This window comes from Sminthopsis crassicaudata, chromosome 1, assembly GCF_048593235.1.
Source record: "Sminthopsis crassicaudata isolate SCR6 chromosome 1, ASM4859323v1, whole genome shotgun sequence".
NCBI classification, from domain to species: domain Eukaryota; kingdom Metazoa; phylum Chordata; class Mammalia; order Dasyuromorphia; family Dasyuridae; genus Sminthopsis; species Sminthopsis crassicaudata.
The window spans coordinates 233626238-233641306 of NC_133617.1; the positions used below are offsets into that span (position 1 = coordinate 233626238).

The window sequence follows — 15069 nt, forward strand, 5'->3', positions numbered from 1 at the left end:
TATAGTTACGTCATCTGTCTTTTCCCTCTACCTATTTTATAGAGGAGGCAGCTTGGGCAGATTTTAGAGATTTTTTGTCTGTATGAAGCTATAAATACTGCTTTTTTAAAATGGAATTGAAAAGGATCACCTTCAGTATAGGATGTAGAAATGAGTTCTGGGCTAGGAAAAAAAACTGTATCATTAGAAAGTGGTTGTAGGAAGCAGTGGCAGTTCTGTGATCTATCACCAGTAGATTCTGGCAACAGGAACTTGAGGTTACCATGATGAAAGGTAAGTAGTAGGGTAAGATTATGTGGGTTTTCTGGTGGGCCAGCATTTGGTTGCATTATACTACTGTTCAGCAATTTCTTTTTGGAACAAAAATCACATACCTATCAAATAGTTAATACCGACTAGAGATTTTCAGCCTAGATGAAGTTAAAGATAAGTAACTTGTTCATTTACCTTGCTGTATGCAAATAAGAACTAATTTCAATTGTCTTCAGTGAGAGCATTTATTTATTCATTGTAGAAAAAAATGTATCGAATACCTACAATGTAATTAGCTGACATGGGAAGTTCAAGTAAATAAGACAATTTTTTGGAGTAGTGGAAATAGAAAAGTTCATTTTGCAGGAGAACACCTTTGGCTTTGGGACTGAGAAGATAACTTTTTATTTGAATGTGAAAGAATGAGTGTTATTTTGATAGAAATTTGAAGCAGCATTTCAGGTATAGAAACACCTTTACCTAATAATTTACATAGCATAGTGCCTTATAGTTTACAGGATGCATTCCCATTTTATATATATATATATATATATATATATATATATATATATATATATATATATATATATATAAACTTATTTTTCACATGAAGAAATGGGTTCAAAGAATTTAGATAATTTATTCACACTGCTAGTACTAGAGTCTAGAAACCTTGCCCTGATCTCAGTTTAGTGAGCTTCCTTACTTTCTTGGCTCTTTTTTTGGCTTTTTTTGCTTTGAACCTCTTTTGTGATTTGTATAATATAACATTAATTTGGACTTAACCAATTTAAGAATTTGTGATATTTTAACTGAAGACAGCTAGCATTTTTCTTTATAGTTACAGTGTAGAATTCAATAAACCAAGGTAACAAATAATTAACCCATCAAAGTAAAGAAATACTTAAAGTATTTTAAAAGCTAGTATTATTTGTTTTTTAAAAACTAGTTTGTAGGTATTATAATTAGAATCATTTTCTTAGTGGTTAATTGCTATATTTGGATAGGTGTATTTTTCTCCTTTTGGTGGTTTGAAGGGTACCAACAGACCCAGTCTATTCCATAATTTCTTTTTCTCTATCTTCCTCCTTCATGGTCTACTTTTTTGTGTCTTTCATAGACTAGGTTTGAGACAGTGCCTCCAATTTGTTATTAGTCTTTATTACTTTGCTCTCTCATTATCTCCAGAAGACCTCTATTAAAATTCTGTGTGTTTAAACTAAAAGGGAAAATGCCCAAAATAAATTTAATCTATTTTACAAAATTTCCAAATAATAAAAATATGCTTAAAAATGTTTTTTGTCATTTTCTAATGATTTACCATATACCCTTTGAAGGAGACTAAATTCCTCAAGTAGAATAGAGTTGAAATGAACATTAGTGGTCTCATAGTCCAGTGCTTACTCTTTTAAAGTGAGGCTGTGGCTCAGAGAAATTGTTACTTGTGCATGGTTCAGATAGTAAGTAACAAAGCCAGGATTAATAAATCTAGGTTTTGGCTCTCAAAAAACAGTTCTTTCTCCATCGTTTTACCCTTTCCTTCCTGCAGAAATTGAAAACCACATTGTTTTGATTTTAATTTATATTTCACTTGGTGGAATGAAATGGCAGCCTTTTTGGATGGTGGAGTGGAGAAATTAATGTGTACTTAGAATATTTTCACCTTGCAGTGAAAATATTATACATATTTGAGGCTTGTTTTTTTCTCATTATCCAATTTTTATTTTTATTTCTCAATTCTTTCCCTTTCTCCAACCTTTCCCTATTCATTGAGAAGACAAGAAACCCCTTGTAATTATGAAATCATGTAAAAGATATTTTCTCAGCAATGTTCACAAAAAATTTTTTTTAATGTTTAAACAAAAGAAACGAATTGACAGGGGTCTGCTAGTTTTAATATGATCTTATGTAATAATAAGACATTGATCAAGTTCTTAATGATTGTCATAATTAAAACTTCTTTGAAGTAAATAATTAAGATGGGAGGACTGAATTTTGGGAAAAAATGCCAGTACACTTAATAGTATTCTTATAATGATGTAACTTTTTAGAGGTTGATAGAACATTGTGTAACATAAATAGAATTAGTTTTAAATGCAAAATGTTCTAAGTTCAGGTTTCTCCTTCACTGTAGTCAACCTTCATTTCCTCATCTAAGAAAAAAGGGAATGTTAATGCTTTCATTTCCTATCTTTAAAAATTGCTATAAGAAAATCACTTCATAAATGTTAAAATGCTATATGAATTGGGTTGCTGTCATTACTAGTACCACTAATAATAATAATATAGACTATCCCTATTTTCTCCCTTGAAATTTTTCTAAACATATTTTTCTAACATTCCAGTTTGCTTTAAAAAAATAAACATGTTTTATTCTCTACACATAATTATTCTGAATCATAATTCAGGGGAAAAAACCCAAATTGAATACCTTCGACTTAGTTATACATGCTGAGTCAGTATTTAAAATCCTCTTCTCTTCCCTTTCTCCCCTTCTACTCCCCAATTTTCTTAATCTCCCCCTTTCACTACTGGCTTCTTTTCTGCTGCCTACAAACATACTCAGGTTTCTCTCATCCTAAAAAAAAAACAACAACAAAAAAAACTGTTTCCTTGACCTTGATATCCTTAATCTATAATACTATGTATTCTGTCTTTTAAAGTAATAAACTTGAGTTATCCTTTCTCTTGCCTCTACCTTCTTTTAGAATTTAATTTAAGATTACTTTTTAAAATTATTAGACATCTTTTCTCCCTTCCACCTTAACTATCTCCTCCTTCCCCCCTGCCCCCAACTCAGGAAGTCTTTTTAAAAAACCCTTCTAATAAATAAGTAATCAATCAAAACAAATTCTCACATTAGCCATATCTTAGCTGTATATTTATTTCTGCATGTTAGTTCATTATGTAACATTTTTCACCTGTTCTCTGTATTCTTGCTTAATCATTACATTGCTTTTGTTCATGAATTATTTTTCTCTTTCTCTTTGATCTGTAGGTTTAATAGTGGTATTGCTGGCAAAGGGTTGGCACAGTTTAGTTCTATTTGGGAAATAGTTCTGTATTGTTTTCCAAAATGATTGTACCAATTCATCAATATTGTATCAGTCTTCTTGTTTGCTATACATAATATTATTTTCCCTTTTTGTTGACTTTGCCAATTTGGGAGTAAAGTAGAACCTTAAAAAATTTTAATTTTCCTTTCTTTATTAGTGATTTGAAAATGCTTCTTTATATTTCTATAATTAATTTGGATTTCTTCTCGAGGATTGCTTGCTTTGATCCTGTCTCTATTTTTTAATATCTACTCAACCCCTTGCAATATGGCTTCCAGCTCTACCAAACTATAGATCCAATTCTCTCCAAAGTTTCTAGTGATCTTCCTTGGAGAAAACTAATTATTTTAAGATATTTTATTGATGTTTTTTGAAAGCAAGCACAAGACATCCTAGTGACTTTTCTTTTCCCCTACTCCAAAAAAAAAACAAAAACAAAACAAAACAAAAAAAAAAAAACAATAACTTCTTCTGAGTTCTCATCCTCCTTGATACTGTTTGCCACTTTGTAGTGCATGTATTTTCTTCCTTGACTTTTGTGACACTATCCTAGCCTGCTTTTTCTACTTGTCTCGCCATTCCTTCTTAATTTCTTTTGTTGGTTTCTTCTTCTTCAAGACCCCAAAGTTTGAATATTTCTCAAGACTTTGATCTTCTTTAATTTCTTTGACTCTCTGATCCATTAATATGACTTTGTTTATAATTACTTTATAGATAACTATAGAATCTATGTATCTTGCATCAGTGTATGCTTTGAGTTCAGTCCCTCATCTTATCTCCCATCTATTTCTTGGAATCTACCTTGAAATCTTGTCAGCACTACAACTTGGACTTTTCTAAAGCTAACCTCAGGGAATTTTGATGGAATTCTTATCAGTTGAGCTTAAAAACTAAGTAGCCTTTTACTTTTCTCTTTTATGCACTTCACATCAAAACAATATCAGGTCCTCTCTGCTGTAGTTTGTAGCATTACTACATCATTTTCTGCATGAAAATTTTTTTGTTCTCTCCAATATTTAGTGTTCTCCCGAACTACTACTTTGTATATATTTGTATTTGTTAACTATATACATATGTATGCATAAATATGTGTCATACACACATCTCCCCCACTAGATTGATAGTCTTGGGGAATGTCTAGTTAGAGTGGATGGTTACAGGAAATGACACAGAGAAGGAGTGGCCAGGAGATAGTAAGCTGGAATCATATTGTAAAGTGCTTTAATTGTAAAATAGGAGTGTGTCTTTTATCATAGCCATATCAAGCCACTGGAAATTATGAAGAAGGGAAAGACATGATCATACTTCGTTTAGGAATACCACTTTGGTAGCTGTATAGAGAAAGGATGGATTAGAGAGGGGAGAAATTTGAATCAGAGTCAGAGTCTAATTAGGTTGTTGTAATAATTCAGGGCTTGAATGAGAGTATAGTTATGTGAATGGAAGAAAAGTAGTTGCTTGTGAAAGTAGAGGCTAAATTAGTTTTATTTGACAGCTAATTAATATGGCTGGGTAAAGGAGAATGAAGAATTAGAGGTAACCCATAGATTTGAACTTGTTCTATTGCCTCCAGAATCAAATTCAAATTTTTCTGTGTGACTTTTAAAGGACCTTTATAACCTAGATCCCAGTCTTCTTATAGCTTATTCCCTTCCATTTATTCTGAGATCCAGTGACACAGACCCTCTTGCTGTTTTCTCATAAGACATTTCCTCTCCCAGCCTTACATTCTGTCCCCTATATCTAAAAGTCTTTCCTTTCTCATCTGTCTTCTGCTTTCCTTGATTTAAAATAGAACTCTTTATCTTTCCCCAAAACCTCCCCCTTCTCTTCCTGCCCCACACTTTTTCTTTTTTCTCCTTCAATTTAATTTAATTTATTAAAGCTTTTTATTTACAAAATATATGCATGGGTAATTTTTCAACCTTATGTTCCAAATTTTCCTCTTTCCCGCCACTCCCTCCCCTAAATGACAGGTAATCCAATACATGTTAACTATGTTAAAATATATGTTAAATCCAATATATGTATACATATTTAGTTAACTTGCTGCACAAGAAAAATTGGATCAATAAGGGAAAAAAAAAAACTGAGAGAAAATAGAATGCAAACAAACAACAGCAGAGAAAGTGAAAATGTAATATTGTAGTCCTTACTCAGTTACCACAGTCCTCTCCCCAGCCCACAACTTTTCTTTTACTGCAGAAGATGCCATTCTCTTGTTCCTTCAGGTTTACAACTCAGGAATCTTCCTGGACTTATCACCATCTCTCACCTTCCCTCTTTCCCCCTCCCCCCATCTAAACTATAGTCAAGGTCTGCCCATTTCACTTAGCAACATCTCTCAAATATGCTCCCTTCCTCTTCTCTGACTGCTACTACTCTAGTGCAGGCTTTTATCAAGCCTTATGTCTTGGTTATTACCATAAGCTGGTGGTGGGTCTGCCTGCCACTCTAATCTATTCTCTAAGCCACTAAAGTGATTTTCCTAAAACACAGGTCTGATTATGTCACTCCTTCTACTGAATAAACTCCCCTGGCTTTCTGATGCCTCCAGTAGCAAATACAAAATACTCTGCTTGGCATTCAAAGTTTTCTGTAACTAAGCTTCACTTCTACCTTTCCATTCTACTTATTATGTCTTGTTCCCCAACCTGTACTCTTACATTCAGTGACACTGGCTGCCTGGCTATTCCACCAACAACACAGTTCATTTCTTGGCTCTCCCTCCTCTGTTCTAATTTTTGGCTTCCTTTAAGGCTCCACTAAAATCCCACCTTTTACAGGAAGCCTCTGTTAATTATTTTCTCTTTATCCTACAAAAAGCTGTGTGTGTGTGTGTGTATAAATACACACACACACACATCTGTTTGTATTTTGTCTTTCCTATTAGATTCATTGTAAACTCCTTGAGGTATTTTTTTTTTTTTTTGCCTCTGTATTCCTAGTGCTTTGCTTGAAAAATCTTCATTCATTGATTGATTGACTTCCTTCAAGTCTAAGCTAAAAATTGTGCCTTCAACAGGAAGCATTTCCTGAACTTCTTTAATGCTAATGTCTTTCTTCTCTGATCATTTCCTTTGTATTCTTCAACATAGCTTATTTTCAGATCATTGTTTGTATGTTGTCTTTCTTGTTAGACTGTGTTTCTTAAGAGAGCAAGGACTTTATTTTATTTTTCTTTGTATCCCTGGTGCTTAGCACAGTTCTTGGTACAATATAGTAAGTATTTAATAAATATTTGTTGATGTAGGGCTATCTAGATTGAAATGTCCTGCAGCTAATTGGAGATGTTGGATTGGTGTTCAAAAGGAAGAGGAGGGATAGACGTGTGTAAATTTAAGTCAACTTCAAAGGCAAAGTAATTGAATCCAAGGGAATTGAGATCACCAATCAAAAGCATAGATTTAAAAGAGGGCATAGGACAAAAATGAAAAGTAATAAAAGCCTCAAGCAGAAAAAAAACTTAATCACAAATAAGAAGGCTTTAGAAAAATAATGCCAACTGAAATTAGGAGGACCTTCATATTTGACCTCAGACACTTAACACTTCCTAGCTGTGTGACCCTAGGCAAGTCACTTAACCCCAATTGCCTCAGCAATTTTTGGACACTTAATAAAAATGCAGAAGTATTTTATCCTTTATAATCCTAAGGGAAAGAAATAGCAAATAGAGAAGTTATTATCTTGGAGAAATAGGCTGAAGATGTAGACCAAGAAAAGCCTTTCCATCTCCAGAAAGACTATGAAACATTGAATAGATGATGTCAGAAATGTAGATGTTTTTTCAGGGTACCCTTGAGTCTTAATTTGGGTAGTTGAACAGTAATATTCTTTCATATCATTTAGGATAAAATACTATGTGAACTTGGGTTTGGTAGTTTATGCATTAGAGTCTAATTTTAGTCTGAGATCATATTAGTAGGAATAGGGAGTTAACTTGTGGTTTCCTTGGCTAACACACTTCCTAGATGGGAAAACTTCCTTTAATGATGTAGAGCAGCACATTCTTTGTGATTTATATTCTTAGAGTTGTCTAAAGCACTGTGGGGTTAAGTAACTTATATAGGTTCACATAGGTATTATGTATCAAAAGTAGGCCTTGAACTCAAGTCTTCCTAGTTCTGAGGCTAGCCTTCTTCCTATGTACCACACTGTTTTATAAAGCTAAGAGATGTGATGTTTGAATTTACATTTTTACTTTATTTTATTTATTAGATATAATGAGTAAGATCATTCTCATTTGCAGGTGAAAACCTAAAGCACATGGAAATTAATTAGCTTGATCATTTAGGCAGAATCCACCTCAAAAGGGGAGGTGGTGTTACATTTCCTCATCTCTTCTCCTGAATAATATTGGTTGTCATGATTTCACGGTTTAGGGCTTTCTTCTAGAGTACTTTAGTCTTCCAATGTTTCTCAGAGTTCTTATATTTATTCTTATGGCATAATTATATTAAGTTACATTTATATATTACATGATGATTTTAATATATATGAGAATAGGCTTTTTTAACAAAAAAAAAAGTATTTAAAAAAAACAATCCTATCAAATTTGACTTTCAGTGCCATGCGTGTGTTACTCTCCAAGCTGCCAAGACCATGGATTGTGGATGAGAAGAAAGATGATGGTTACACTGCTTTGCATCTAGCTGCACTAAATAATCATGTAGAAGTGGCCGAACTCTTGGTGCATCAGGTAAAGTATGCAACCTAAGATTTACAGCAAGGTAGTGTAGCAGTAGAACAGTCCCCAAGAGCCAGTTCAGATTCATCTGTGAGCTTAATCTAATAAGATAAACATTCAATTATACTCATAATTTTTTATCATGAAATTCTGTTAGCAGTTTTCATTTTGTAAATTTTAAGCTGGCCAATTAAGAATAATAATAAATAGCATTTATGTAGCTATTTAAGTTATGCAAAACACTTTATATATATCTAATTTTATCCTCAAACCATCCTGATGGGTAGGTACTTGCTGTAAGCCTGGCTATAGCACCAGTACCTATTTGTTCAGTTTTTGATGTTGGGATAAAATGAAGCACTCCAAAAGTCACCACTCATTTAACAGACAAGGTTGATTTTGTCCTAAACCAGTAAGAATGTGCAAGAAGGATAGCTTCTCTGGACAAAACCTCTCTAGTCTCCATTTGGAAATTCCATTTGCTCATTAAGTCTTCACACCGTCATGACTCATGTAATATCTCAGTCACCTACAAGTCTGAAGAGCCCAGATTATATGTATCTTTTTAAAAAATTATAACTTTATTGACAGTACATATGCATGGGTAATTTTTTACAACATTATTCCTTGCACTCACTTCTGTCCCGATTTTTCCTTTCCCTTCCTCTACCCCCTCACCTAGATGGCAGGCAGTCTCATACATGCTAAATATGTTATAGTATATCCTAGATACAATATTTGTGTGCAGAACCAAACACTTCTCTTATTGCACAGGAAGAATTGGATTCAGAAGATAAAAATAATCTGGGGAAAAAAACAAAAATGCAAACAGCAGATTATATGCATCTTGACCAGGAAGCCTTGTGGTAGAAACAAAGCTGGTTCAGAGGAGCTTAGGCCGAAGGAAGTTGTATTAGGAAATTGTTGGTCCTGTCATAGTGCTGTTATTCTTCTCCTTTTACAGATGAGGAAATTTGAAATGGCTGACTTAGGGTCACAAGTTAGTGTCTGATGCTGTATTCGAATTCAAGACTTTCTGATAATAAAAAGTTAATACGTAACTACTTTATATTTATAAAATTTAGACTATAAACAGCCTTTGCCCTTGGGAAATTTACAACATATTAGAGGGAGTAAGATGATGTGAAAAACACAGCATCACATCAGAAAGGAAAGTAGCTAAGAAGTGAATCTGTGCTAGGTTTTCTTGGTTCATTCTAAGCTTCTGTTAAACTAATATAGCCTGAAATTCCAACCATTAGAGGTGATCAATAAAATGAATTTGTCATGAAAACAACTAGAAAATTCATATCATGTCGAATGTATGCATATTTCTTGAGGGCAGAAACTTCTGACTTTGTATTCCCAGGTTTAGAATTATTCCTGGCACACATTATGCACTTGATATATCCTTGTTGATTGATAACCTTTTTTTTTTTCTTTTCATGCTCTGTTTTTGGTCACTTTGTATGAATATTTATTATATTTTAAGGATAAATCATTATTCAAACATCAACAAAAAAGAGGTATTTAGAAGAAGAAAAAATTTCTGAGCCAGACTGCCAGATTCTTTTAATAAAAAATAAGAATACCTTCTTATGATATAATAAATCCCAAAGTAGTTATTAAATTCCTATCCAAGTACCTGGGAATACAAATACAAAATAAGTGAACACATCTCTGCCTTCAGGTAGGTGACATGAACATTTAAAAAAAAAAAGTAAGTGGAAACCAGATAGAAGTTTGTTCAATAAAGAAACTTATCCTTCTCCTAAACCTATCTCTCCTCTAAACAAACTTCTTTGTTTCTCTAGTTACCCTCTCTGTGACCTTCCCACCACCACCCATTCCAACCATTTGCCTAAAGTTTTCTGAAATAGTGTCTTCCTTATTCATTGAATCACTACCCTAGATCAGGCTTTCATAACCCCTGGATTGTGGGATTGTTACATTGCTTTCTTAAGTAGACATTCTCCTCTCATTCATCTTTCACCTCTCTTTCAAACAATTGCCAAAAGAATCCTCTCATGTCATAAGTTAGAACATCATCGTCTTGTTGGAATACTTGGAATGGTTCTTTTTGTCTTTCTGGCAACTTAGCTGGATAGATTGTATATTTAGTTTGCATTTATTATGTACCAGGCACTGTGCTAAGCACTGATGATAGAAAAACCAAAAATGCAATAAAGCCCCTATTCTCAAGGAGCTTACATTTTACAAGACAAAATTTAAAGGAGAGCTAGAAATCAAGGAGGATTTGGGGAACGGGGAGGTGGGCATCAACTTTTTAACAGCCTTAGTCTGAAGTGTTGCTAAGGTACAGCTGACTAGCTTTTTGAAAAGATGGGACAGATTCCTCAGCTTGGTATATAAATGCCTTCATAAATGACTCTAGCTTCCCTTAATAGATTGATTTCCTATTATTCTCCCTCATGCTTAAAGTAATCTCTATGTTTTGGCTAAAGTTGCCTAATCACTGTTTCTTGAACTAAGCACTCTGTCTTGTCTTTGAGCTTTTGTTTAGGCTCCCCAAGGGCCAAATTTTGATGGGAAAATGATTTTTCCCCAGGGGAAAAATTTTCTCCTTATCTGCTCAAGAATTCTTAACTTTACTGGACACTCTGTTCATATGCCATCTCCAATTGGAAGTCTTTCCAGATTTTCCCTCATAATTGATACTATCTCTTTCCTCATAATGTTTTTTGATGCTTATCTAATTATATGCCATATCTTCCTATGAGACAAAATATCTTTGATATCAGGGACTGTTTTAGTTTTTTTCTGTTTGTTAATTCAACATTTAGCACATGAATTATATTCATAGAATTGGCACTTAATAAATGATTATGGCACTGGACTGTGAGCATTCAATGATGTAGACTGAAAGATTTCCCTTAGGATACTCTGAAAAGCTCCTGTGATTCTTCAGTCTGTATGCCTTTTTCCCTTTCTCCATTTCTCTTATCCCTCTCCCAGAATAGTATGATACTATGTTCATTTCAAAGAAGAGAAGAGTAACATTGTTTTATTTTACCTGTTTTGGAAATAAGTATTTATATATGTAAGCTATGTTCTTTCGTAAGGATGTGGCTATGAATTGGAAAAAAAGATAATGGTCCGTAAATAACATTTATTGAATATGTCTGCCTTATGTAACAGGGGCTAAAATGGAAAAGAGAGAAAAAGATATCATTGAGGTCTGATCTGAGGTCTAAATCTGGGGTCTATTTCTGTTCCTTTATTTTTTTTTCTTGTGTATTTGAGGCATTTTCTTCTCTAAATTTTGTTGGTTACCATTGCTTTAATTACTTGTATATTTTTATGAAAGTGAAATTTGAGACATCACTTATATAAAACAATAGTTTTGCTCTTTACTTTTTTCCAGAAATTTGTTATTGTGACATACTTGTCTCCTTTTTTCAGGGAAATGCAAACCTGGATATCCAGAATGTAAACCAGCAAACAGCACTTCACCTTGCTGTTGAACGACAACACACTCAAATAGTCAGGGTAAGGCATTTCTTATATGCACATAGCTATATTTTATTTGGACAGGTATTTTGGACATATCGAATCCTATTTTAGGGTTTATAATTATTGACTTTTTAAGACAGTAGATTTGAGAGTTGGGTAGGCTGATGTTTGGTGTCATTGTGAGAATTGATGTTAATTTTCAGCTAGGAGGAACTGAATAAAATAGTAAAGGGCAATGTGCATCTATAGGAACCTATTAAGTGAAGCATTATTGTGTGACTTCATTATTTTACTAGTCATATTACAAATTCTTTGAATATCAAAAATGTCTGTATTCAAATATCAGATTAAAAATATATTCCCCGAAGTAGCTAGGTGGCACAATGAATAGGGCAAAAAGTCAGGAGGACCTGAGTTCAACTCTGGCCTCAGATACTTAACACTAGGAAGTGTGTGACCCTGTGCAAGTCATTTAGCCCCAATTGCCTCAGAAAAAAAAAATTATATGTAGATATATATTCTCAGTAGTAATATATTTGTTTTTCCCCTTCATTTTTTGGTGCTTCTGTGGATCTGTGGTATCAATGATTTAAGTACTTCTTCCACTCCAACAGTTCATTTCGCAATCTCTCTACCCATTCTTCCTTTCCCATCCTTTGCATCTCTGTCCAAGCTATCAGTGGGGTGCAAGGTGTGTATCCTGTATACCTGGAGGGTAGACGGCTAGGGGAGGAGAATCTTTTGATATCACATGTGCTGGTGGAGCATAGGGTCTGTCGTTTAACTTAAGCTACATGACTGACTGACTTTCTTTTCTGGTAAATATATTTTTTTCTTCCACAGTTATATATTTGTAATATATTGCAGCCTGTATAAGCCTACATAGTATATCTCTCCATTGATCTTTGAGTGAGACTAACAATTGTAATTCTCTGAAGCCTGAGATAGTGTTGGTGTTTTATAATCATATAACATAATATAGAATATATTGGTATTCAAAAAGTGGTCTTCTGTTTCCAGTAAAAGGTAGAAATTTAAAGGACCGAGCAGTTTCCCAAATGTAATGCCATTCCTTCTTCTTTAATTCCATTAAATTTTAAAAAACATTTATTAAGTGTATACTGTGTCTCAAGACTCTCTTATACTAAAGCTATAAAACCAAACAAAATAGACATATCTTCCAAAAAGTAGGTGACTACTCATCTGCACAGTGGATAGAAGACTGGATTTGGAGCCAGGAGGACCCAACTTTGAATTCTGTAACAGATATTAGCTGTGTGAAGTGGGCAAATCACTTAATTGCTATTCGCCTTATTTTCCTCCTGTAACATGGTCATAGTAACAGCGCCTATTATATCAGTTTGTTGGAAGGATCAAATGAGATAATTGTTGCACAGCATTTTGTAATCTTTAAAGCATGGTATAAATGCTACTGCTATCATTATCATCACCAAAATATATTCTAAAATATTGAAGAGTCACCGGTATTCTTATGAATTGAGAGTTGGGCCAAGAATCAAATCCTCACATACAATAGCTTGAGGTCAAGTCCCTTAAAATCTCAGAGTCTCAGGAAATTGTTTTAATTACATTAATTTTAAATTAATTAAATTAATTGAAAAGCCTTTACTGATCTACATTGCTAGAAGAAATTTCTTTACTAAGAATTCTCTATATTACTGAAATTATAGATTGGAACAACAAGAACAACAAAAAACCAAGGAACACAAAATTAATTTAAGAGGGAAGGACAAGGGTTGAGATAAGAATGTTAAGAGAAGGAATAATTGGAATAAGAAAGACCATGTCTATGAGTTGGACAGCCCTGCCTTGAATCAGGCTAAAGATACTGAAATGTGGAGGTGAAAATTGAGTCTATTCTAAACATGGGAAAGCTGCCTTTTAAAGGTAAAGGAGTAAAAGATGGCATGTTCTATATAGGAACAAGCTGATTGGCCAGTTTGGCTTAAATGAAGACCGTAAAAATAAAAAAAAAATCAGTAGTGATTTGGAACACTTTCATATGCGTAGAAATAGTTTCAATTTCATCATCTGAAAATTGTCTGTTCATATCCTTTGACCATTTATCAACTGGAGAATGGCTTGATTTCTTATAAATTTGAGTCAATTCTCTATATATTTTGGAAATGAGGCCTTTATCAGAACTTTTAACTGTAAAAATGTTTTCCCAGTTTATTGCTTTCCTGCTAATCTTGTTTGCATTAGTTTTGTTTGTACAAAGGCTTTTTTTAAATTTGATATAATCAAAATTTTCTATTTTGTGATCAATAATGATCTCTAGTTCTCCTTTTGTCACAAATTCCTTAATCTTCCACAAGTCTGAGAGGTAAACTATCCTATGTTCCTCTAATTTATTTATAATCTCATTCCCCCCCTCCTCCCCCCGCTGGGGTTAAGTGACTAGCCCAGAGTCACACAGCTAGGAAGTGTCTGAGACCACATTTGAACTGGGTCCTCCTGAATTCAGGGCTGGTGCTCTACCCACTGTACCACTAGCTGCCCCCTATAATCTCATTCTTTATACCTAAATCATGGATCCATTTTGATCTTATCTTGGTGTACAATGTTAAGTGTGAGGCCATGCCTAATTTCCGCCATACTAATTTCCAGTTTTCTCAGCAGTTTTTGTCAAACAGCGAATTCTTATCCCAAAAGTTGGGATCTTTGGGTTTGTCAAACACTAGATTGCTATAGTTGTTGACTATTTTGTCTTGTGAACCTAACCTATTCCACTGATCAACTAATCTCTTTCTTAGCCAATATCAAATGATTTTGGTGATCGTAAAACCAATTTTTAATTTTGTTTATTAGTTCAATAGTTTTCTTTCAATTTTATTAATCTCCCCTTTATTTTCAGAATTTCAAATTTGGTAATTAATTGGGGGGGGTGGTAGTTAGTTTGTTCTTTTTCTAGCTTTTTTATTTACATGCTCAATTCATAAATCTTCTCTTTATGTTTTGTACAAGTAAGTGTCTAGAAATATAAAACTTCCCCTAAGAACTACTTTGGCTACATCACATACATTTTGGTATGTTGTCTCATTATTGTCATTCTTTTGGATGAAATTATCAATTATGTCTATTTGTTGTTTCACCCTCTCATTCTTTGAGATGACATTATTTAGTTTCCAATTAATATTTGCTCTATTTTTCCCTGGCCCTTTATTACATGTAATTTTCATTGCATCATGATTTGAAAAAGTTTCATTTATTATTTCTGCCTTTGTGCATTTGATTTTAAGGTTTTTATACTCTACATAGTCAGTTTTTGCATAAGTTTCATGTACTACCAAGAAAAAATTATATTCTTTTCTGTCTCCATTCAGTTTTCTCCAATAGTCTGTCATACCTAACTTGTCTAAAATTCTACTCACTTCATTAACTTCTTTTTATTTTGTGGTTTGGTTTACCTAGTTCTGATAGAACAAGGTTAAAATCCTCTAATAATATAGTTTTGCTGTCTATTTCTTCTTGTAGCTCTCTTAACCTCTCCCCTAGGAACTTGGAAGCTATACCACATTGGTTGATATATGTTTAGTATTGATATTACTTCATTATTTATGGTACCCTTTAGCAAGT

General features: G+C 33.5%; 1 protein-coding gene across 1 annotated transcript in view; it reads left to right on the forward strand.

The window, feature by feature from the left end:
- Positions 1-15069, forward strand: part of MIB1 (MIB E3 ubiquitin protein ligase 1) — a 152708-nt gene that overhangs the window by 89261 nt on the left and 48378 nt on the right. Inside the window, exons 13-14 of the mRNA XM_074276439.1 lie at positions 7875-8007; positions 11419-11505. Coding sequence (XP_074132540.1) covers positions 7875-8007; positions 11419-11505 — 220 coding nt within the window. The remainder of the gene's footprint in view (positions 1-7874; positions 8008-11418; positions 11506-15069) is intronic.